This window comes from Lutra lutra, chromosome 3 (genome assembly GCF_902655055.1).
Source record: "Lutra lutra chromosome 3, mLutLut1.2, whole genome shotgun sequence".
Taxonomy (NCBI): domain Eukaryota; kingdom Metazoa; phylum Chordata; class Mammalia; order Carnivora; family Mustelidae; genus Lutra; species Lutra lutra.
Window position 1 is genome coordinate 70,734,188 of NC_062280.1, and position 26,459 is coordinate 70,760,646.

The 26,459-nt window shown below is 36.0% G+C and overlaps 1 protein-coding gene and 1 long non-coding RNA gene across 2 annotated transcripts in view; one reads left to right on the plus strand and one right to left on the minus strand.

Moving 5' to 3' along the window:
* LOC125095742 (uncharacterized) overlaps positions 1-5,858 on the plus strand; it is a 28,193-nt gene extending 22,335 nt beyond the window's left edge. Inside the window, exons 2-3 of the long non-coding RNA XR_007125935.1 lie at positions 4,904-4,907; positions 5,814-5,858. This is a non-coding gene — a long non-coding RNA (uncharacterized LOC125095742). The remainder of the gene's footprint in view (positions 1-4,903; positions 4,908-5,813) is intronic.
* Positions 1-26,459, minus strand: part of SP3 (Sp3 transcription factor) — a 60,471-nt gene that overhangs the window by 25,969 nt on the left and 8,043 nt on the right. Inside the window, exon 4 of the mRNA XM_047722191.1 lies at positions 24,266-25,628. Within this exon, the coding sequence (XP_047578147.1) occupies positions 24,266-25,628 (1,363 nt within the window). The remainder of the gene's footprint in view (positions 1-24,265; positions 25,629-26,459) is intronic.

Genomic DNA, 26,459 nt, shown 5'->3' on the forward strand with positions numbered 1-26,459 from the left:
TAATAGATCACATGGCCATGACTGACTACAAAATGACAGGCAAAGGCAAGAGAAAAGAATTGGACTATTCATGAAGAATCCGGACTCCCAAGATCCCTTGCTGGTCAATCAATTTATTCTCCTTCCTGCAAGTGGAATACACCTGTACCCTCCCTGCAGAAGATAACCCAAACCTCCCATGTAGTAAGCATCAAGCTCAAAGATCAGGATCTGTAGATGATAGGGAAATAACCTCTCTATCACGTCCAGATGTCTGCCCACACACAAAATACACAATGAGATATATATATATATATATATATATATATATATATATATATATATATATGGTAACAGTAACCATAAAAAATGAGGTAAGAATGAGGTGAGTATAAATATTAAAAAACACTCCTGTTCAAAAGAGGAACAGAAGACACACAACAGTGGTTCATGGTAATTCATAAACCCTGCTGAACAGAGGACCAGGTACACTCTGATTGCTCACTGGGAGGAGTTTCTCAGACAGTGTTCTCTGTGCTTCTTAAGCTCTGCCCTCCAGGAGGTTTTCCCTTGTCTGTTATCCTATCCTCCTCACAAGTAAAGTAGACAGAGTGTGCCTCCTCAGCTAAGCAGAATTCTCAGCCTGCTGCCAGGTTAGAGGGCAGGGACCAAGAACATTACATCTCAATTAGTTACCATTTTTTTTCACACCTTCATTCTTGTGGTTTCTTTGGCTACACAACTCCCTGAAAAACTTAAGATAGTTCTTATCTATTTGATTTTAGCCATTTCCAAGTGCCAATATAGAGACTACAGCTTTTTTTCCTAAATACATCTCTCAGACTGACTAGATTTCTTTGCTCTCCTGTCACATGAGACTGTGTCTACGTCTCTTCTCTCTACTTAAGTGTGAGTACCTTGGGCTTACCTTTACCTGGCTTTAGTAAGGAATCCATACCTTTAAGTCTCTTTACCCTGCACAAAATGAATTAGTAGACCATCACTCTGAGTCACCTTAATCCATTCGGATATTTTAACAATCGAATGATGGTCATAACTTTGTTTGGATCCTTGCCATTAGACAGTTTCAATTATCTTCTCAAAGGCTTCTCAGTTCATCTCTTACTGATTGAAGGTGAAAAGTAATTGCTTCTTCCAGTCCTACAAATCCCCAAATTTCTGGCCTCTATATAGATTCTCATTCCTATTTGCAAACCAGCCAAACATCTTCTACCTCACTTCATCCATGTGTATCTCGTCAAATGTAGCCAAGAGCAGTTAAAATACAATCATTGTCCAACTCTATCCCCTAAATGCAAGTTACTGCAGGCAAGTTTTACCAGATGCATCCCTGCATTGCATCTTTCCAGTCTCTAATATCTAATTGCTGCCTGATCCCCAAACCAAGACAACCATATTTGAGGATTTTCTGTTAGGGCATGCTATTGCATACCCTACTTCTCAATTTTGATTTTAGTCAGGACAGGCTACATAGGTGCTGCCCAACAGAAACATAATACAAATCACAGATATAATTCTAAATTTTCTGAAAGCCACATAAAATACTTACAACAGTGGAATTAATTTTAATATTTCAATATACCCCCAAAATTACATTTCAACCTGTAAGCAGTAGAGAAATTGAGGTATTTTACATTCTTAGTTTTCTTCCATATTAAATCTTCAAATCCACTTTGTATTTTACACTTATTCACGTATGAATTCAGTCTAGCCACAATTTAAGTGTTTAACTGCATCAGGGAACTAGAAATATTATATTAGAAATACAGGGCAAAATTAAGTTGTAGTAGCAAGCAAACAAGCCCTGAAATTTCAGTGGTCTATCTTTTTATTCACGTCCAACATAAGTCAGCTGAGGTTATAGTGCATGCTTTCCTCACTTTGGGTTTAAGTCTAGTAGAGTAGTCACTTTGGTATATTTCATCAGCCAAAGTAAGCCAAATGGCTATACCCAACTTGGGTGTACCCAGAAAGAAAATCAGAAATATTAGGTAGGTAGCACTAATGACTACCATATCCATTTTTTTTATTGTATTTATTTTTATTTTTATTTATTTATTTCAGAGAGAGAGAAAAAGAAAGAGAGAACAAGAGAGGGGAAAGGTCAGAAGGAGAAGCAGACTCCCCACTGAGCAGGGAGCACAATGCAGGACTCAATCCCCGGACTCCAGGATTGTGACCTGAGCCAAAGGCAGTCGTTCAACCAACTGGGCCACCCCCTTGGCCCCATATCCATTTTTTTTTTAAATCAAATTTTAAACATTTCCAAATTACATCTGTAAGGAATCAGAATTTTAATTTTTTCTTTTTTGCCAATATAGACCTACTTCAAAATGCAAAAAAATAAAGTAGTAAACTACTTCTACTACTAGCTAGTTAAAACTTGAACCCTAAATAGGATATATATAGTTATGTATCATACATATAGTTATGGAACATAACTTTTTCTTCAACAAGGTTTCTGAACCTGGTAAAAGCAACTGAAAAGATATGACTAGAACTCAAATACTATTCCCTTTACTTCATTTTGGCAAACAAGTACTTCAAATCTTCTTTAACTTCTTGTACCAAGCCTAAGTGATTATGGCTGCTCAAACAAGTACAGACTGAAAAAAAATTAAATGGGAGAGGAAATGCTAAATTCCTCAAAAATGGGGTGAAAGAAAAATAAGGAGACAAATAATATTATTTGAAACTCGGGATATTTTTACCATTTTCCAAAAAGATTTCCTTATCATCTTTGTGAGTTAACTTGCTGCCATTAACACTGTAACGTAAAAATCAAGTGTCTATTTATTTAACCAAAATATAAGGTATTACTATTTCAAGCCCAACGTTTTATTTTCACAGGTTTAAGGCTAAAACCCTCTTCTTCCAACAGATAAACGCTTACTAAATTCTATTCTAACTTCACATAAGCATCCAAAGAAGGAGTTTTAGCGTATTTGAGGACCCAAGATAATGGCTGGATTAGATGAAATAGTGGGAACTAAAGAGTATCACAGTGAGTTAGTTATATGTGGTAGGCTATAAAAAACCATCACAAGGAGGGGCTTATGTAAGTAAGACAGCAAATTTTGCTTAGGAAATAAATGTACTCGTATATATGTGGACTGATTTCATATAGAATTTAGTTCCTCTTTACAAAAATCTTTGAAGTCTAGTGTTCTTATTAAGAGTGTAGAATAAAATAAACTCTCTTAAAGTAAAGCAAAGGGGATAACAGAACTGATAAGCAATCTACATGGATGCTTTTCTGAGGGAAAATAATCAAACAATGCTAAATCCCAAACCAACAAAACATCTCAAATCAAGTCTATGGAATCCAAACTAAATTATCTGATTCCAGAAATCAGGAGACAGATAAATGTTTGTCTTTCTGCTAACCAAAGAAATTATCACCCACTAATTTTTTTTTTTTTAATTTATTTGAGAGAGAGAGAGAAGCGGCAGAGGGGGAGGGAGAAGCAGGCTCCCTCCCACCCACCCCGCCAAGCAGAAAGCAGAACGTGGGGGCTCAATCCCAGGACCCCAGGATCATGATCTGAGCCAAAGGCAGACTTTTAACCCACTGAGCCACCCAGGCGCCCCTCACCCACTAAAATTTTATAATCCTACAAGAATGTCCTAGAAATGGTAGAAAATACACATGGTTTTCTACATGTTTTATTGATGCTAACAAGCAGCTAATTTATACTCCCCACCCTAAAAATCTCCCAAACACCTTTTTTTTTTTTTTTTAAATAACTCTCTTGGTCAGTTTTATCTACTCTCATGACTTCATGTCCATCACCTCTACAGAATTCCAGTCCTTCATCTCTACTAGCAAGAGTCATTTCAACCTAGAATTACAAATTCAATCCATTAAAACTGCTTTCCCACTGTGCCTGGGTGGCTCAGCTGGTTTTAACAGTGTCTGCCTTTTCAGGTCATGATCCTGGAGTGCTGGGTTAGAGACCCCCCCACCACAGAGCTCCTTGCTCAGCAGGGAGTCTGCTCCTCCCTCTCTTCTGCCTCTCCCCCTGACTTGTTCTCTGTCTCTCAAATAAAATCTTCAAAAAACAAAAATTTAAAAAAACCAAAAAAACAAAAAAACAAAAACTTTGCTTCCCCCAGATCAGTTTCCCTTCCCAACTCTTGCCAACAACATGACTTTTTTTTAAAACAAAGGACTAATCCTTTATTTCCAATAGCTAATCACCAAATCTTGTGGATATGCTTCTTGAAATGTCTAGCATTTTATTCCTGTATAACTGAAATAATGTGACACTTATGAAACAACTAAGTATTTCTCACACCCTGTCCAAGCTGTTACTATGAACAAGGTTCAGTAATCCAAACATCACAGGATTTCTGACACCAAAATTAAGTCCCATGTTACATATTAAATTTCTTTTTTAGAAACTTAGCAATCCAAAAACAAACTACCAAAAAACAACTTAGCCATCTAAAACGTTCCCTAAATAAAAACAGGAGAAAACAAGACCTACATTTCCCAAAGCTTTTTAGTAAAGAATACTCACATATATACAGAATTAGAACAAGGTAATAAACCCCAATGTACCCATCACCCAATTTCAACAATCAACTCTGGGACAATTCGGTTTTTCTCTATCTACACTGCCTCCATATTATTTTGAAACAAATCCCAGGTATAACATTTCATCCACAAATACTTCAGTAAGTATTGCTCAAAGATAGAGAACTTATATTTTTAAAATCTTTCATTGTGTTATTCTTAAAATACACAAAACCTATAGTGTTTATTAAAAAAAAAAAAAAAGGACTTCAGCTTCAGACAGTCACTTAATTCTTCTAAACTCCCTTACACTCAGTCACAACTAAGTCTAAAATTCCTTGCTTCTCTTGGCTTCCCGCCCCCGCCCCCGCCACAGGTTTATAGGTTGGTTTCTGAAACGTATTCTAAATGTCGAATCTCTGAAAAGCTACAAGTTTAACAAAATTACACAACTCAGAGTATATGAAATGAACAAGTATCTTGCATCCCAAATATCTGAACAAAAATTATTTCAGAAGCAAACAGGTAAAATTTACCTTATATATTACCACAGAAATCTGTTTATTCTGTATCTACTACTGATATTTCTTCATTTATTCATCCTCAATAAAAGCAGATAGAAATGAGTAGGAATTCGAAATTAAAAAAAAAAAATAAAGATGCATTCTACACTGGGGGAAAAAAAATGATTAAGAAATGACTGCTGAATTCCAAAAGAAGATAAACATGTTATAGATGCTAGTAAACAAGCAATAATTTAAAGGAGGCAGGAGTCACAAAAGGCTATGGGACAAGGTAGCACCTAAGCAAAGTCTTCAAAGATGTTAACCAGGTTTACTCCTCTCTGCTCCTAAAGTACTGTAGTTTAGTATTAGTATACCATTACCATGTAGTATTACAGTCTTCTACACGTCTGCTAACCCAATGGTTCTCAAAGGGAAAAGGAAGGAGTTTTGCCCTCCTGGGGACCTTTGACAATGTCGGAAGCCATTTTTTATTGTCATGACTATAAGGAAGGGAGTGCTAACTGATATCTAGTAAATAGACGTGAGGGATGCTACTTAACATCCTAAAATGCACAAGAGAGGGGTGCCTGGGTGGCTCAGCTGGTTAAGCGTCTGCCTTCAGCTCAGGTCATCATCCCAGGGTCTGGGGATGAGTCCCACATGGGAATTCTTGTTCAGTGAGGAGCCTGCTTCTCCACTCGCCCTGCTTGTGCTCTCTCTGACAAGTAAATAAATAATATCTTTTCAACATATAAAAAAATTTTTTAAATTAAAAATTAAATGCCCAGGGGCGCCTGGGTGGCTCAGTGGGTTAAAGCCTCTGCCTTCAGCTCAGGTCATGATCTCGGGGTCCTGGGATCGAGCCCCGCATCGGGCTTTCTGCTCAGCGGGGAGCCTGCTTCCTCCTCCTCTCTCTCTCTCTCTCTCTCTCTCTCTGCCTGCCTCTCTGACTACTTGTGATCTCTATCAAATAAATAAAATCTTTAAAAAAAAAAAAAAAAAAAATTAAATGCCCAGGAGACCCCTACAACAATCAATCATCAGGCCCAAAATATCAGTGATGTGGATACTGAGAAACTCGTCTAACCTATTAGATTACGAAAGTTTAGTGCATCTTTGTATCCCCAACATCTGGCCCAGCACGAACTCTCTTAAGTATCTGTGAACTCAACTGACTTCAATTTAAAGGCAATGGAATACAATTTTACATTATCAATTATATCACAATACTGCTGAAATAAAAAAATAAAGGTAATAGAGAAGACAGTGAAGACTTTAAGAAAATCAACAGCATGACCTGTGTTTCGGGAAGAGAACTTATGTAAATAAAGAATATATTGGAACCATTTTCAGTATCTTCCAAAACTTAACATCCATATACTATAATCTCTACTCCAGAATTTTGCTTCTAGATATATATCTTTCAGATATACATACTTTCTCTAAGAGAAAAAAGAATACATATATATATGGATATTCACAAAATATTACTTAAAGTATGACTGAAAATAAATACCCATCAATAAGGATCTTACTAAATGAATGACAAGGATGTTTGTTCAACAGAATACTGTTGTTGCTATTGCTAAGAATGTGAGAGCTTTATATTTGTGGTATGAGGAGATCCAACATAAAAATTTCAAATGCAGAAGAATGGGGATAGCATGGTATAATTCCAAGAATGGTAGAGAATATATATATGTTAATGTTTGTACATGTATCATTCCACTACAGATATTCCATACACTGCGGGGAAGAAAAGGTATCATCAATACTTCAATAATAAACTTAAAACAAAACAAAACAAAACCTGGTAATGATGGCTACCTCTAAGGTAGGAACTAGGGGGTTAAAATAAGGAGGGAAGGAAAAGAACTTTTCAATAATTATCCTTTTACACTTTCTGAATTTGTGCCTGATGCCGGTACTGCTTATTCAAGAAACACATTTTTTTAAAAGGACTTTAAATGCACTGGAGAAAGACTGAGGTACGGAAAAGGATTAAATGTTATAAACCATAGCCTAGAACAGTAAAAGCCTGACTAACAATATGAGAATGGCGAAGAATAGATCACAAAAATATGGCAGAGATAAAACCAAAAGAACTCAGAACTTTCTATAGGGAAACAGAGAAGAGTTAACCCTGCACCAGCAACCAAGCTGCTAAAAGTACTGGAGAAAAAAAATACAATTGTGCTAATTACTCAAGTGGGCACCCAGTAAACCCTGCAATTCTTCATTTCATCAGTAATTTCACTTTCTAATTCTCTCAGATAATCATTTCATATCTTCTTACTTCTTAAATTTCTATCACCTGACCTCCTCACCCATCTAAGCTTGTTTCTTACTACAAAAGGAAACTAGAATATAACAAAAATTAATTTATCTTCCTACCAACACATCTTCATCTCCAAAGCTCTATCTTACACCCTTTGTGTTAAAACATGATTATCCCTACTTTCATCAGTGGCCAGCCCCTATACTTGGGTCCTATATTTCATCTTACTTGCCCTCTTAAAATTTTTCCTTTATTATACCTTCTTTCTGCATCATCAATTGTTCACTCTTTATTAAGACATTCTCAAGAATGTCTCGACCTCAAGTCTACCTCCAGTTACCATCTCCTATTTCAAAATTCCTCTTAACAGAAAAAAACCTTAAAATATTAGTCTGTAATTACTATCGGTACTTCCTCTTCCCTTAATCTCCTTTTTAGCCACTCTATTCAGGCCTTTCTCACCACCACTCCATTGAAACCACCTGTTACCAACAATCAGAATCCCATTTCTCTGCACTTTCTATACCCTCTACAATATCTGAAAAGTTAAGAACTCTCTGCTCCATTCTTAAGCAGTTTATTCTCTTGGCTTCCTGGGTATCACTCTCTCCTGGAAGTTAATTCTATTTCCTTTGCTGGCACCTCCTCTAATTCTCACCCCCTAAATGCTAAAATATATGGGATTCAGCTCCAAGGATTTCCCTCAATTTTGGCTGTTTTAAGTTTCAGTTACTGAATTTTTATTTGGTTCTTTTACAAACCTTCCATGTCATTATTGTTATAGTCTCTAACTCTGTTAAAAAGTGCTGAAGATTGTCTATAGACCTAGACCACAATAAACAGTTTGTTTTGGTCTATGGAGAATTCTAGTATCTAGAGTTTCAAAAAATCTTATTTCTGTTGTCTGCCAGTTCTCACTCATGCTGTTTGATCTTCTCATATGCCCTGTTACCTTTGATTCTGTGCTCAACATTACATTAGAAAAATCTAGGAAAATAATTGGACGTTCAGAATGACACTATTTTCCAATCCCTTCCCTAGCTATATTCTTTCTCTACTACATTATTAATTTCCAAGCCAGCTGCACCTCAAAATCACTTCGGGACTTTTAAAATAGATCTTTCCTCAACCTCATGCATGGCAATTAAATTAGAACTGGGAGGAAGGTGAACACAAGTTGTTGGCATTTTTTTAAAGCTCCCTTCAGAGTTTATCATGCAGCCACCAAATAAGATTTCATCCTGTCACATCTATACATCAACGACTCCCAAAATTTCATCTCTAGCCTAATAGAGTATCCAACTGTTTACCTAGGCCATCCATTTGAATATCTAATAAGCATTTCATATTTAACAAAGCCAAAACAGAAGTCCTAATTCTCCCTTTACCCTACCCTCTCCCAGACTTTCCTTATTACAAGCCTAGCCAAATTCAGTATCCTCTTTTGCCTAATTATTACACGAACCTTGTGCTGACTTCTGCCATTCCAACTCCCACCCACCCCACCTGCCACAAGGATCCGCCAGAGTGATCTTTTAAAACATAAATAAAATGGCATCATTTCTATACTCAACATCCTCCAGTGTTTTCCTATTAAAAAGATAAATAGGGGTGTCTGGCTGGCTCAGTTTATAGAGCATAGGACTCTTGATCTTGGAAGTAGTGAGTTTGAGACCATCCTGAGATTACTTAAAAATAAAATCTTTAAGGGACACCTCGGTGGCATAGTCGGTTGAGCATCTGACTCTTGCTTCTGGCTCAGGTCATGATCTCAGGGTCATGAGATCAAGACCCACATCTGTGGGGTCCATGTTTAGCGTGGAGTCAGCTTGGGACTCTCTCTCCCTCCAACCCTCCCCACAGAGCTCTCTCTCTCTGGAATAAATAATCTTAACTAAATAAAGAATATCTTAAAATAAATAAAAATCCAAATACCTTACCATGGCCTATATCATCCGGCCCCTGCCTACTTCCAATCTCATCTTCCAACACCTCTCATTCACTAAGCTCCAACTACCTTAACTCATTCCCTCTTCCAGGAATACTCTTTCCACTAGATCTCAGTAACAGACTCCTTTTTTAATGTTCAGATCTGTACTTCAATTCCATTTCCTTATAAGGAGTTATTTCTTAAGCATCCTACCTAAGATAACCACCATCCTCCATAGTTCTTCCATGTTCCCTACAACTCTGTAATGCTACTTCATTTTTTTCACAACACTAATTATCTAAAATTACTGTTTGCTATTTGTCTTCATCCACTAAAATACAAAATTCAAGAGTGTGAAGACTATCTCTTTACTACTGCAAGAACCTAAAAAACATTACTTGGAATACTTCAGCACACCCTCAAGCATCTGTTGACTGAATGAATGATGACAGACTGCTCTACTGCTCTTATCTAGGTTGCTGGGAGGATAACATTACTACTTATCAGATGAGAATTTCTGAGATTTATGAAAAGCACCACAAGTCAAATACCCTCATAAAATAAAGCTGAATACAACAACCATTCCAAGAACCACTAAAATGACCAAGTATTTTAGAGGCTGGCTTTAATAAAGTTATTCTCTTAGATTAAAATATGACACTATAGATCAAGGTATCGATGAAAGCATACTAACAAAAACACAAATTAGGTGATTTCCATTCTGTTATATCCAGAATTCTAACTTGCATTATTATTGCTGGCTATGTTATGGAATAATTTCAGTTACTAAGACTGGCTATACTATTTAAAAAATAAATATTTAAAAACAGACATGAGCAGCCATTTGTTAAAGATGCATCTCATGGGGAGCATCTGCGTAGCTCAGTCCATTAGGCTTCTGACTTTTGATTTTGGCTCAGGTCATAATCTCAGTGTTATGAGATCAAGCCCCACATCCAGCCCCCCCAAGTGTGAAACCTATCCCTGTCTGTGTGCATGTACATGTGTGCTCTCAAAAAAAAACAAAACAAAATATATCTAATGAGTTCAATTAGTTGACCTCTATAATACATGATTTAAACTGTATAATTACATCAGAACAATACTGCTATTATATTTATCAATGTTAAAGATATAGGAGATTGCTTTAAGTATCATCCTCAAAGAATTACTCATGGATGTGTGAGCGCTGTATTTCCATAGAATACTAAGAAAATAAAAAGTGTTACCAAAAACATACATTAAAGGTGATTTTATTTGAAAGGTATACAATATATTCTAGGTATTTTTCTAGATACAAAAATTATAAATCTGAATTCCCAATGTCTTGCAGAAACTCTTGAATTCTATCAGATGACCATATATCAATACAGACAACCTCAAAAACTAAATTTTTTGCTCAAAAAAAATCTAGTAAGGGGGGCCTGGGTGGCTCAGTTAGTTAACCATCTGGCTCTTGGTTTTAGTTTGGGTCATGATCTCAGGGTCATGAGATCAAGCCCTGTGTTGAGCTGCCCGATCAACAGGGAATCTGCTTAAGATTCTCTCTCTCCCAGGGCACCTGGGTGGCTCAGTGGGTTAAAGCCTCTGCCTTGGGCTCAGGTCATGATCTCAGGGTCCTGGGATGGAGCCCCGCATGGGGCTCTCTGCTCAGCAGGGAGCCTGCTTCTTCCCCCTCTCTCTGCCTGCCTCTCTGCCTACTTGTGATCTCTATCAAAAAAAAAAAAAAAAAAAAAAAAAAAAGATTCTCTCTCCCGCTCCCCATCTCCCTCCCGTGCTTGAGCTTGTTTGCTCTCAAACAAATAAATCTTAAAAAAAAAAAAAAAATTTAGTAAGAACTTACATGTACCCAAAACTCAGCATGCCCAAACTTAAGGCAAACAAATGGAGAAAATATTTGTGGTAACAAAAGATTAATGTCCTTAACATATAAAAATGTCTTAAAAAAAAAAAAGTTACAAATTAGTGGGGGCAAAACATATAAAAACCCATGAAATCACATGACAAAACAGAAACAGCCAATAAAAAGGCAAAAATGTTCAAGTTCACCAATAATAAATGAACGCATTAGATTCCATTTATACTCTCCAAAACTTTGCCCATTTGATAAAATGATATACCAGTATGAATAAAGTATGGAAAACCTGATACTCCTACAACTCTGGTGGAAGAGCATCTATGCAAAATACAGAAAAGCCTTAAACAGTTAACATTCTTTCACCTAATAACAATTCCACTTCTAGTGTTTCTGCATAAGAAGTAATTAGAAATGTGAGCAAAGATTTCTATGTAACAGAAAAAATGAGAACCTAAACACCTGACAATAGAGGATTAGTTAAATCATGAAACATCCATACAAAAATACTTAGTAATGAAACCAAATAATCATGTAGAAAATTACTGTGGGAAAATACACACAATACATTGTTTGGAAAAAAGCTACATAGTTATTATGTATATAACCTCAATTTTATCAAGACATTTAATAGTATATAATATACAGAGAAAAAAGACTGGAAGATTATATAGCAGAATACTAGCAAATAATTTACCAATTTAACTGGCTGTGGTATTACTAGTACCTTTTTCCTGTTTCCTTTTCAGAACTGTCCTGAATTTCTGTATCTATGATTTTTTTTCCTTGCCACATTTCTTCTCCTTTTCTATTTTCTATTGCACTGATAATTTTCTACCTCCTGCCCCCAATTTACAAGTTAAAAATTGCATTTTTGAAATTGAGGAAGACACAAAGAAATGGAAAAATGTTCCATGCTCCTGGATTGGAAGAATAAATATTGTGAAAATGTCTATGCTACCTAAAGCAATCTACACATTTAATGCAATTCCTATCAAAGTACCATCCATTTTTTTCAAAGAAATGGAACAAATAATCCTAAAATTTATATGGAACCAGAAAAGACCTCGAATAGCCAAAGGAATATTGAAAAAGAAAGCCAAAGTTGGTGGCATCACAATTCCGGACTTCAAGCTCTATTACAAAGCTGTCATCATCAAGACAGCATGGTACTGGCACAAAAACAGACACATAGATCAATGGAACAGAATAGAGAGCCCAGAAATGGACCCTCAACTCTATGGTCAACTCATCTTCGACAAAGCAGGAAAGAATGTCCAATGGAACAAAGACAGCCTCTTCAATAAATGGTGTTGGGAAAATTGGACAGCCACATGCAGAAAAATGAAATTGGATCATTTCCTTACACCACACACGAAAATAGACTCAAAATGGATGAAGGATCGCAATGTGAGAAAGGAATCCATCAAAATCCTCGAGGAGAACACAGGCAGCAACCTCTTCGACGTCAGCCGCAGCAACATCTTCCTAGGAACATCACCAAAGGCAAGGGAAGCAAGGGCAAAAATGAACTTTTGGGATTTTATCAAGATCAAAAGCTTTTGCACAGCAAAGGAAACAGTTAAAAAAACCAAAAGACAACTGAAAGAATGGGAGAAGATATTTGCAAATGACATATCAGATAAAGGGCTAGTGTCCAAAATCTATAAAGAACTTAGCAAACTCAACACCCAAAGAACAAATAATCCAATCAAGAAATGGGCAGAGGACATGAACAGACATTTCTGCAAAGAAGACATCCAGATGGCCAACAGACACATGAAAAAGTGCTCCATATCACTCGGCATCAGGGAAATACAAATCAAAACCACCATGAGATATCACCTCACACCAGTCAGAATGGCTAAAATTAACAAGTCAGGAAATGACAGATGCTGGCGAGGATGCGGAGAAAGGGGAACCCTCCTACACTGTTGGTGGGAATGCAAGCTGGTGCAACCACTCTGGAAAACAGCATGGAGGTTCCTCAAAATGTTGAAAATAGAACTACCCTATGACCCTGCAATTGCACTGCTGGGTATTTACCCTAAAGATACAAACATAGTGATCCGAAGGGGCACGTGCACCCGAATGTTTATAGCAGCAATGTCTACAATAGCCAAACTATGGAAAGAACCTAGATGTCCATCTACAGACGAATGGATAAAGAAGAGGTGGTATATACACAATGGAATACTATGCAGCCATCAAAAGAAATGAAATCTTGCCATTTGCGACGACGTGGATGGAACTAGAGGGTATCATGCTTAGCGAAATAAGTCAATCGGAGAAAGACAACTATCATATGATCTCCCTGATATGAGGGAGAGGAGATGCAACATGGGGGGTCGAGGGGGTAGGAGAAGAGTAAATGAAACAAGATGGGATTGGGAGGGAGACAAACCATAAGTGACTCTTAATCTCACAAAACAAACTGAGGGTTGATCGGGGGAGGGGGTTGGGAGAGGGGGTGGGGTTATGGATATTGGGGAGGGTATGTGCTATGGTGAGTGTTGTGAAGTGTGTAAACCTGGCGATTCGCAGACCTGTACCCCTGGGGATAAAAATATATGTTTATAAAGCTGTAAAAAAAAAAAAAAAAAGAAAGAAAGGATGAATCCCCAAGTTTTGTAGCAACATGGACGGGACTGGAAGAGATTATGCTGAGTGAAATAAGTCAAGCAGAGAGAGTCAATTATCATATGGTTTCACTTATTTGTGGAGCATAACAAATAGCATGGAGGACAAGGGGAGATGGAGAGGAGAAGGGAGTTGAGGGAAATTGGAAGGGGAGGTGAACCATGAGAGACTATGGACTCTGAAAAACGATCTGAGAATTTTGAAGGGGTGGGGGGTGGGAGGTTGGGGGCACCAGGTGGTGGGTATTGTGGAGGGCACGGATTGCATGGAGCACTGGGTGTGGTGCAAAAATAATGAATACTGTTATGCTGAAAAAAATAAAAAATTTAAAAAAAAAATTGCATTTTTATTCTCTTGATACTTACATCAAAATTTAAATTTCTGCCAAAAAAACAAACAAAAAACAAAATACAAACTGTTTCACTATAAAGACTAAAAATGACAAGGACTTTAACCCACACCTAGATTCCTCTGTTTTCATCTTTAGCATTCCATTTCTTCTTCAACAATATAAACATTAACTACCAAGAATAAATGCTATATATTAAAACACAATTGATGAGTTCATAATGATATTCCAAAAAAATAAGGAGACTCTCTGATAGAAGCCAGGATAACAACTCATTCCAAAAACATAAATAAAAGGAATGAATTTAATAGTTTATCCTGCCTTTCTTGTACAAACTGTACTTTTGGGTAACCAAATAGCTAATGAGGTAAAGTTTTTGCTGGAAGATTCAAAGCTGTAACACAAAAGGATTCAGAATTTAGAAAAACCACCATTTTACAAACCTAAATGAAATAATGAATCCAAATGACAATGAAAAGCTGGTAAAACATTAGTTGAAAAGCAGAGAGCTAGAGGCACAGCAACCAATAAAATACACAGTCCCTTTAAATCCTAATTTGAACAAACTAATTCTAAAAAGGCCTTTAAGGTTTTTTAAAATTTGTAACTGAAGTATAATTGACAGTGTTATATTAGTTTTAGGTATACAACATATTGATCTGACAATTCTATACATTACTCAATGCTCACCACAATTAGTACCATCTGACACCATACGTTATTACAGTATTACTATTTTTTACTCCCTATGCTGTACTTTCATCTCTAGGACTTAACTTATTTTGCAACTGGAAGTCTGTACCTCTTAATCCCCTTCAACTATTAAGACTTTTTTTAATCAACTGGGGAAAACTAAACATTGAGAGGATATTGGGTAGTATTAAAAGATTACTAGAAATACAGGGTATAGTAAATAATGGTACTGTGTTTATATTTTTAAAAATCCTTATTCATCAGAGCAGGTCTCAAACATTTAACTCTTCAAAACTCATGATCACTTTAACTTAAAAATTGCTGAGGATGTCAAGTAATTTTTGTTGCGTGATTATACCTATTTGCCAGAGGACAGGGTAAGGGAGAGTGGCAAACTATGAAGTGGCTCATGGGAACTGGAAGGAATGATGAAATGATACTGTATCCTGAGTATGGTGGTGATTATATAACTGCACGTGGTTGTAAAAATGTAGAGAATTATGCATTAAAAACGATGAATTTTATTGCATGTAATTATGTCTTTATAAAAAATGGGAAAACTTGTTTAAATATTTGAACACTTCAAAGGGATTTGTTTACGTAAGTAGATATATATATACATATTACCATATTAGGAATCAAAACAGAAAATTTTAAAGATGTATTTACTAAATTTAAAATAACAAATTCAAGGGGCGCCTGGGTGGCTCAGTGGGTTAAGCCTCTACCTTCAGCTCAGGTCAGGATCATTGGGCTCTCTGCTCAGCAGGGAGCCTGCTTCCTCCTCTCTCTCTCTCTCTCTCTCTCTCTGCCTGCCGCTCTGCCTACTTGTGATCTTTCCCTCTCTGTCAAATAAATAAATAAAATCTTAAAAAAAAATTTAAAAAAAGATAACAAATTCAAATAGTATCATAAGTAACATTTTAATGGAAAATAGATTTTCAAAAAGTAAAAACAATAGGAAGTTTTTGCAAATCTCTTTTAATATCTAGCTTATTAATAAACAACTAGATCCTCCTATCAGCTGCTTTGTTCAATCTGTTGTGTTATCACACCTTGTGTAGCCTCAGGAAAACACAACAGTAAAAAAGGCAAATAATACCTTAGTAGTATTATGAAAACAGCTCTGACCTCACAAAAAAAGGGCCCCAGGGGCTCCCAAACCACACACTGAACATTCCATCAGTATTTCTGGGTAAAATTATACAATTCTGAAATTCTACTTTAAAATGCTCCAGCAAGAGGGACCCCTGTGTGGCTCAGTCACACAATCTCAGGGTCGTGGGATTGAACCCCATGGAGGGCAGTGCTTGGCAAGGAGTCTGCTCGAGATTCTCTCCCTTTCCTTCTCCTTTTCCCTTCCCCTCTACCCGCCTCCTCTCTCCCCACATGCACACACACCCTCTAACAAATACAATCATCAAAAATAAATAAATAAAATACTCCACCAAGAATAAAATTTTAAATGGCAGAAACAGAGGAAACAAGAATGACAGAATACTAATAAATGTTGAAGCTGGAGGTAGTTACATTAAGGTTCATTATACATTTTTCTACTTTTATGTATTTTTGAAATTTCCTACAACTTTTAAAGTTACAAGTATTTTATTGTCAGTGAAATGGGTAATTCTGAGTGCCTGGGTGGCTCAGTCAGTTAAGTGTCTTGCCTTTGGCTCAGCTCGGGATCTCAGGGTCCTTTCCCATTCAGCTCCCTGCTGAGCAGGGAGTCTGTTTCTCCCTCTTCCTCTGCCCTCCCCGCCCTGCTCACGCTCTAATAAATAAAATCTTTTTAAAAATTAAAAAATAAACTTAATTTTTTAGCCACTTCTGTGATCATTATTATTTCCTCATTTCCCATGGAAACATTTTTCCACTTAATCCTTCAGTAGTTAGTTTAGTAAGGGTCTTTGAAATAGTAAACTCTCAGGCCTTGAATTAAAATGTCTTCACTACATCCTAACCCTTGAGTAGAAGTTTAATTGCATAATGAATTCTTGGCTGCTGGTTATTTTCTGCTGGTACTGTGAAGATATTACTAAACCATCTTTTGGGATCTGCGTGTGTGGCTGATGACAGATTTGTAGGTCTGTAATCTCTTTGTAAATAATCTGTCTTTTCTTTCTGCTAAATTTAAGATTACCTTTCTCCATAATTTGAGGGGTGAATTTATTTCCGCTCATCTTACTTAATACTTCGAAGTAAGATTTTCATCAGCAAACTATATTTCTTCAACACAAAATTCTCATACATTATCTCAACAAATACTACTTGTCATGCCATTCACTCTAGTCTCTTTTTCTAAAATTTCTACGTTGGTGGCTCTCAATCTATCTTTCAAGTCTCTTAACTACTCATTCATTATCTCTATGCTGTATTTTGGGCAAATTCCTTAGTATATTACTATTGACTCACTCTTTTTCTAGGTCTAGCCTAAAAGTTGTCCTGTTTCCTCCTTCCTCTCACCCCTCCACAAATTTCTCTATTTCCTCTAAAACAATGCTAACAAGACACACAATTACCAGTAAAAAAAGAAAAAGCACTGTCAATTAAACATTGACATGCCATGGATTGTAACATGTACTCCCGATTTCAGAAATATCAATATGTTCACCGATGTGTGTTTTCCAAACATGTTTCTCATTTCTAGGATTTCTGATTGTTTCTTTTACATATCTACCCTTGCTTTACAACTTCTTTTCTAAAAATGCTACAGCTTTATCTGATTGACAATCAAAAACATAATGATTAAACCCTTCAATACATTGTTCTTTAATACAACATGAATTCATTTCCAAATTGTTGATTTTATTGGCTATCTTTCATAGGTTTTATGTTTATCATGTATTTTGGAATTTTGGTTTTCAGACTTATCTTGAGTAAAATTTTCCTCTGTATTACAGCTCCATGTCTGGAATTTTTACAAGTACTTCTTCTATCAAGTCTCTCTAGCCCCAGTGCAGACCCAGGTTTTATACTGGCTTTAGAGAAAATACTGGAGATATCACAAATCCAGACACTGAGCTAACAATTCAATGCTTCAGACCGATTCACATGCCGATCACAGGTTGTGTTCCTGTCCTACTTCCTTGCGTCCTCTCTCATCTGTAAGTGTAAGCCTCATTTAAGCCATACCTTTGAGTAACATAAAGCAGCACCATTTTTTTTTTTAAGCTCCCCTTTAACACAAGGGAGCACTACTCCAGCTTGGTTTTAAACAGTGAACCTGACTGATCCTTGGCTCTTCCTCATGTTGGGTTACTTTTATCTATATTAACAGATTATTAAATAGGCTATAATTCCTGACCTAAATACTTAGCAGGTATGTTCACCTATTAAAAAAAAAGTAAAAAGTAAAAAGTAACAGGATAAAAGAACTGCAGAGGCAATATAATTAATTACAATATTAAAAACATATGACACCAAGTTTGATTCCTGAGAGATTATAGAGATTTCCAACTTTCTACATTAAAATTTTCATGTTTTTATTTTCCATAACAAACATCTTTTACTTTATAACCAGATAAAGCAAACTTTAATGAAGTACAGAAAATACACAATTATAACACTAAAATTCAATGAACAAAAAAATACTGTTGAGAAAATCAGAATATGAATGATTTTCTCAAGCTCGGAAATAACAATTTTAGAAATTTTTTTAGAAAAAAATTTTTTTTAATTTAGTGAAAGAACATGGCATGCATATACAGTATACAGATTCCCAAACAAAGAACTAAGCATTAGAACAAATCAGGACATACTATACAATACCTAACTAAAAGGTTCTCAGGTTGTATTTAATAATAAAACATTGAGGTCTACATAAAACAATAGCTAGACTGGTCCCCTATTTGTCTAAGAAGGCTAAAAGATCTACCAATCACTTTAAATCATCATGGATGGCATTCATTTTTTCCCATTCTTTCTTTAGCTCTAAAAATACTGCATTTTCACCATACACTCTGCTTTTTAACCATTAGGTTTGGCCTTTTATCAGTATTTGTACATTCCTATCATCGGCCAGTTCTGACATGTGATTCCTTAGACAAAACCAAAAACCAATACATTTATTTTGTTAGAATCGCCAATAAAGATGTTCCAGAAGACATTCTCTTCACTTACCATGAAAAAAATACATAAGGCTAGTTAGTATCTTTCTCCAGAAAATGAAGGGAAAAAAAAAGCCAAAAACCTGATATAAATTAAATTGCAGAATATCAAGTCAGTGTAGTATAGAAAAACAACAACCAGAAAAACCAAAAAACAAACAACAATAACAAAAAAAGACCCAACCAACCAAAACCCCAAAGACTGTTGTGAAAAGCTCTGGGCCAGTTTCCTTCCCTACCCAAATGTTAGAATGGTAACAGGATTACTGCAAGAAAGAATTACATCAGATGATATATCTAAAAACACCTATATAGTAGCTGACATATATCTCTCTCCCTTTTGCTCTTGAATACTTAAATTAACTATTAAAGTTTTAAAAATCCAACTTTTTTTAAAAAGATTTTATTTGACAGACACAGCAAGAGGGAACACCAGCAGGGGGAGTGAGAGAGGGAGAAGCAAGCTTCCCATTGAGCAGGGAACCTGATGCTGGGCTGGATGCCAGGACCCTAGGATCATGACCTGAGCTGAAGGCAGACGCTTAATGACTGAGCCACCCAGGCACCCCCAAAATCCAACTTTTTGTAAATGCTTCCATTCACTGTTAATTTTAAAAAGCACAGCTACCAATTAGTCCACAACCAAACATCAGGTTTTTTGCTCTAAAAAAGTAATGATTTCCATAAATCTTTCTTCCTACCTCAAACACCTGACTCAATTTTAAATATTCCTAGTCTTAAAACTTGTACTCATATAAAACAAAAAGTTGTAAAGGACTAAAATCTGAAAGACTGAATAAGTCTTGGTTTGAACTTTGGGGAAATTTTCTGACTAGAAAAAGCTTTGGAAAGAGACAAATCCATACTTTGTCTCTTCCCACCACACAGCAATGGTAGACAAAGTAAAACTTCAAAAACAGAAATTCTCTAAATCTACATGCATCTTCTCAGTGAAAAAAAACAAAACCAAACAAAACAAAACAAAAAAAAACAAATATTAGCAGTGAGTGGGACATGCTTGGGGCATGATGAGCTGCTCTACCTCCCAAGGAAAATGGGGATCTGGTTTCTAAGGGGTCAGAGGCCCTAAACATACCCAACACGAGGAGGGGTCCAGAGTCAGACTCACTGCCTTAAACAAGCTGAAGCAGAGGTCATTTTTGTTGAAGGGGAGCTTAAGAAAAACAAAAAGTCAAAGAAATTCCAGAGTCCCAGTAAAAAATCTGTGTCTTCTCATTTATTATGAAAAGTACTACATTATTTCCATGCTTATCAAATATAAAATTCAAACCAATGATGTAAAAGTGTTAAGCCTTTTCTCTGGGCATACTATGCTCTAACACAGACAAAAAATTTTTATTCTTATTTTCAGGTGAGATACATCTTAAAGTAATTTATCTTGCTTCTTGCCAATTTAAAAAGACAGTGCACAAAGAGCTGTCTTCCTATTACCAAATCTTCCCAAAATTAAAATTTCCTGGGTTTCATTATTAAACATGCTGTTGTGTACTTTGCAGCATTTGTTCTCATTCTCTTTAACTTTTGTTTTTCTCTATTTTTTTCCCTAGTCCTTTAAAACTGGGACGAAATTCACATTTAATGGTCTCCCAGAGCACATCCTTATTTTATCCTTCCTTATCACCATTCAATACTAAATTACCACTTTAAAAAGTCCATCTTAAGGGCACCTGGGTGGTTCAGTTGGTTAAGCATCTGACTCTTGATTTCAACTCAGGTCATGATCTCAGGGTCATGAGATCAAGCCCCACCTTGGCTCTGCACTGGATGTGGCACCTACTTAAGATTCTCTCTCGCCCCCTCTGCCCCAAGCCCGCTTGCTCTCTCCCTCTCTAAAACACAAAACAAAACTATGTTAAATTTGTAAAGTAAAATTCAAAAAAAATTTAAAGTCCATTTTGTATCTAATTCATACAATGTTGCTATTTTGATAGTATTTTAGAAATAAACCACTGTAGTGAAGATTTGGTGCTAATAACAATCTAATTCATAAATCCACAAAAATCACAAATCTCCTAGGATTTTTTTTAACATGTATAGATCTCCATAACATTAATTTTGTCCAAGCTTAAAAAGCTACCAGCTATATCTTCAGAAATATGTCATTCTATCAGTATTCTCCAACTTTTTGGTTTCAGAACTCTTTCTAAACTCTTAAATATTACTGAGGTCTCCAGAGGCTTTTGTTCATATAGATTATATATTTAGTATCTACCATATTAAAAATTATGATTTTTAATTTAATTTTTAATTAAATTAATTTTATTAATTTAATTTAATTTTAATTAAAAATTATAATTTTCTGTTTTAAGAATAATAAATCCATTGCATGTTAACATCAATTAACGTTTTATGAAAAACTACTATTTTCCAAAAATATAAAACAAAAGCTTAATGAGAAGAAAGACCATGTTTTGCATTTTTGCAGAACTCTCATAAAATGTCTAGATTAAAAGAACACAACTAGAGTCTCATATTTTGCCTCTACATTCTGTTTGCAGCATGGGGTTTGGGGTAAAGCAGAGAAAGAATATCTAGTCTTACAAATATACATGGTTGGAAAAGAGGTAATTTTATTGCCTTCCAGCATTCTTTGATATTATATACCAAACTTGACAAGTGGCAGTTTCTTTATAGGTCAGTTGCAACGTAAAACCTGAAACCATATTGATAAACTTTCCACATGCTTGCTATTGATCTATCTCAAACTCTGAATGGATCTTTTTACCCCTGCATGATTTTGTAATATGAATTGATATTTGACAACTACTGGTTCACTGAGTTATATAGATCTTCCAAATGTTGGTACATTTCTTTATAATACAGTACACCCCCAAAAAATCCCATTTATTAATATCACTATCCATCTCATCAGAAAAATATTTTATTAGTAAAAGCTGTCAAATTCATAGTAGTAGTTTTGAGTTTTCCAAAATTCTAATTTTTACTGGAAAACCGAAATCTTATCATTGGTAGCAAATTTAAAAAGGCTTTTTCCTTTAAGTAACCAGCTCACTTAATTTTTTTTTTTGAGAAAATATTTGCTCTTAAATACACAAATCTCTCAATAACCAGTTTGTCAGTTGTTCTTTCAAGTTAAAAACAGCCTTTCATGAAAACAGCATATAATTCACCTTGTAACTCCTACAACTGTACAATCAAAAAAATTTTTTCTTAAGACAATCATCTTACTTTGGCATACAGCAGAAATGCTTTGTTAAAGCATACTTCCCATTTTATCACAAAGAATATTGCAAAGACAAGTAGCGAGAACAGCATATCAAAAATACAGTGAGATACCCCTTCATACCCATGAGGATGGCTATAATCAAAAAGAAAGACAATTGTAAATGTTGGTAAGAATATAGAGAAATTGGAACACTCAATGGTGTAGTCCCTTTTGAAAAAGTCTGGCAGTCCCTCAAAATGTCAACAGTTACCATACAACCCAGCAATTCCACTCCTTAGTATATACTCAAAAGAAACAAAATCATGCCCACACAAAAACTGTCCACAAATGTTCACAGCATTCTTCGTAATAGCCAAAAAGTAGAAACACTGTTCCTCAACTGGATATATATACTGCGTTTTATTCATTTACCTCACTGTGGAGTATTACTCAGCTACAAAAAAAGGAATGAAATACTGACATGGGCTACCATACAGATAAACCTTGAAAATATTATACTAAATGAAGGAAGTCAGACACAAAAAGCCACAAAATGTATTATTCCACTGATACGAAATAATAGGCAAGTCCAGAATAGGCAAATCTAAAGAGACAGAAAACAGGTTAGTGGTTACCAGGGATTAAGGGGAAGGAGGTAATGAGGAGTGACTGCTGGTGGGCTTGAGTTTTTTTGTGAGAAAACTCTAAAATTTGATAGTGGTGATGGCTGTACAAGTCTATAACTATATAAAAAAAAACCCACTGCAAAAAAACAAAACAAAACAAAAAAACCCACTGAATTATGTACTTCAAAGCATGAATTTTATGGTATGTGAATATATTTCAGTAAAGCTAATTTTTAGAAAAGGAAATGCAGCACTCAAGGGTCAAGATTTAGTAAAAATAACTATTTTGACTAGTTCATCAAAGTCATTCTTAAGTGAAAACGATATTTTTCTTTTTTAACTGCAAATACATGATCATGAAGACTACAACAACTAGCAAAATAGTTTGGTGCCACTAATCTCATTTTTGCTAAGGAACAAGCCATTTTGTGTAAACATCAACACAATGAAAAAGGCAAATAACTTTAGTATTAAAAGTAATCTGACATCAAGGATCTCTGAGAGGGTCTCAGGGATCCACGAGGAGTCCACAGACCATGCTTTGAAAATGGGTGCTCTAAACCATTGCTTCAGAAGGCTCAAATTCAATTAAAGGCTTGCCAAGTACAGATCTGAGACTTTAGAACAATGCCAATTTTCTAAGGATAGGTAACAAATTTCTCCAAAGAAAAACGTAATCTCTACTGTGATAGGAATTACTTCAATAAATCAAATTCGAGGGTCCTAATATAAGAGCTTGGAATCTTGGACTCAATGGAAGATTATAATAATAACACAGTCACCACAAGAACCCAAATACAAAGAAGGATAAAACTAAGAATTTAGTGCACAACAAAACATTCATAACATGTTATCTAAATGAACATTAAGGTAATGATGATACCATCTCTTTTAAACTATATTATTTAATTTCTGCCAACATTCAAAGAGTAGACTTCTGAAATTTCTACCCATACTATCAGTAACAATATATCTAGCACAGTTAAATTTAATATTCACTATATACTTACAAAAATAAACTCTCACAGAATCAAAGAATTTTAGGTCTGGAAAGTACCCTAGGATACAGTTACCTAGTCCAATAATCCCATTTTATATAATGAGAAAACCAAGTTTGCAAGAAAAAAGGAATCTGGCCACAATCACACAGCTAGCTAGTGGGTGAGACAACATAGTCTTGGCTCCCAGTGCCATGTTTTCACCATGCCAATCTGACTCCCCAACCAAATATAATGCAAAAGTACTTAATTGACATCACAAGAAGCAAAACCAAGATACTTAACCTGCCAAATAAAAATTTCGTAATGCTTGACAATACCAATCAGATATGAAAACATATAAAATTAAGGAAAAACTACAAACGTAATTTATGGCAAAATGGAGAAATGAATCCTTGACTTTAAAACTTCCAAGAACAATCTGGAAGACATCTTAATGTCTACTTTTCATACAAACATGGGGAAATGTAGCATCACCTGTAAAGATAGCCAGATGTACTGAAAATTCCTTAAACCAAAAATTATCCCTACATGTCAACAAATCACTTATCTATGGCATGACATGACTTAAGACTCACCTGCAGGACTGTCAGCATTCTCTCCTGGGTGGAGCTGTATACCAGTAGAATCTATAGAGTTTACTGTAACTGTCTGTAGATTTGGCAACTGACCAGTGCTTAGACTAACTGGAGTTGAAGTCAAGGCTCCACCTGCTGCAACTTGACCAAGCGTGAGTGTCTGAACAGGCGTCAAAGTTATTTGTTGGGCAGCAGTATTCTGTATTTGCAAATTCTGCAAGTTCTGGACCCCTTGTACTTGAAATGTTTGCCAAGTTATCTGTCCAGAAGGGGTCACTGTCTGTGCCTGAATTAAAAAGGTTCCAGGATTCAGCTGCAACTGAAGATTTTGCAAAGCCTGTTGTTGTGATATATTCTGACCACTGGCTTGCACACCATGGATTGTCTGTGGTGTAATACCTTGCACAATTTGGGCTTGACTGGTTGGCTGCTGAGACTCTGGAAGTTGTAGATGTTGTACAACAGGCTGTGCTGTAGAAACCTGAATATTCTGAGCCTGTGTCTCTTCAGAAACAGGCGACTGGATATAATTTCCCTGAAGATCTGAAGAATGGACTTGCCCACTAGAAGTAGTCAAGCTATTTGTGTTTTGTTGTAATATACCTGTACTATCTATAGTAACAGGCAACTGTGATGAAGATGATGTTGGCACAAATAAATCTGTATCAGTATTAGTTTCATTAATATCAGGAGAAACCCGCTCACCAGTCCTTTCTGAATTGTCTGAACTATCCATAGCTTGTCCTGTGTTTATCAAATGTCCATCGGCATTAATGCCTGCAGTCATTGTCTGAGAACTGCCCGAGAGTCCCAAAGAATCTAGATCGACACTATTGATTGGTACAAAGGTAATATTTCCTGGCAGACCAAGAGGCACATTAGCAACTACTTGGGTTTGGCCAGGAAAAGATGAACCACCAATTGCAACTCCCTGAACCTGGACTTGACCAGTCTGTGGTATGAGATTCTGGATATTAGCAGGAGGTGTTCCAGAGGCAAGCAAGGTCTGATTAGAGCCAGGAATGATCTGAATTTGGCCACTTTCTTGATTTATACCCCCATTATCTGAAGAGCCTGTGAAGCCAATTTGAACCTGCTGACCATCTGTTGACTGAATCTGTGGTATTACTTGATATTGAACATTGGACACTGTACCATTTGATGAATCTGATCCTGGTGCAACTGAAAATATTTGTTGATTCTGCAAATTCTGAAGGGGAAGGACATACTGCCCACTCGAAGTAGCAGCACCTGGAATCTGTACTAGATTACCAGCTTCATCTTTTATAGTTGTAGGTGTGGCTGACAAAACCTCCCATCGGTTTGGTGCTCCTCCTAACTGCGCAGAGGCCAAATCACCTGTCTGGATAAAGAAAACAAAAAATGTTACATGATATATTTTTTGTGGCATATTTAAACCAGTCCTCAAAAAAAATATAAAAACTGACAAAAATTCTACTACCTGAAGTTAAAAATTCTCTTAATTACACAGCAGACTTCAAATACTGAAGCAGTACTACCTGAACTACAATAATCATTATTTCCAATTTTGTTAGTTACTGCAAAGATAACCCATGCTATTTGAGCAGGAAAAAAATTTCAGAGTAATCTTTGTTTTACCAACTGGTCTTCTAATTCCTCATCTATGATTTCTAATCCATACGGTTAAATCAACAGACGTGTAAGTGGCTAGAAAAGATATGGACAGCTCAAATCAAGTATTATCTCAAACACTGAAGAGTTAAAAATATATATATACAACCAACTAAAATACGTATCACTAATTAGGTACATTATATTTGTATAAAAAAAGAAACATGACTAGTACAGTGTTATCAAGTCATCTGAGTTAGAAAAGTCAGTATTTGTATTATTGCTGTAAACCTTAAGTCAAAAGCTACTCTTTGGGCGCCTGGGTGGCTCAGTGGGTTCAAGTCTCTGCCTTTGGCTCGGGTCATGATCTCGGGGTCCTGGGATTGAGCCCCACATCGGGCTCTCTGCTCAGTGGGGAGCCTGCTTCCTCCTCTCTTCCTCTCTGCCTGCCTCTCTGCCTACTTGTGATATCTGTCTGTCAAATAAATAAATAAAATCTTTAAAAAAAAAAAAAAGCTACTCTTTTATGGCATGCATTAATGTCCTCCAGAGTAAACTCCTGGCTAAGTCTATTCCATTAGCAAGCCATCAAATTCTTTAC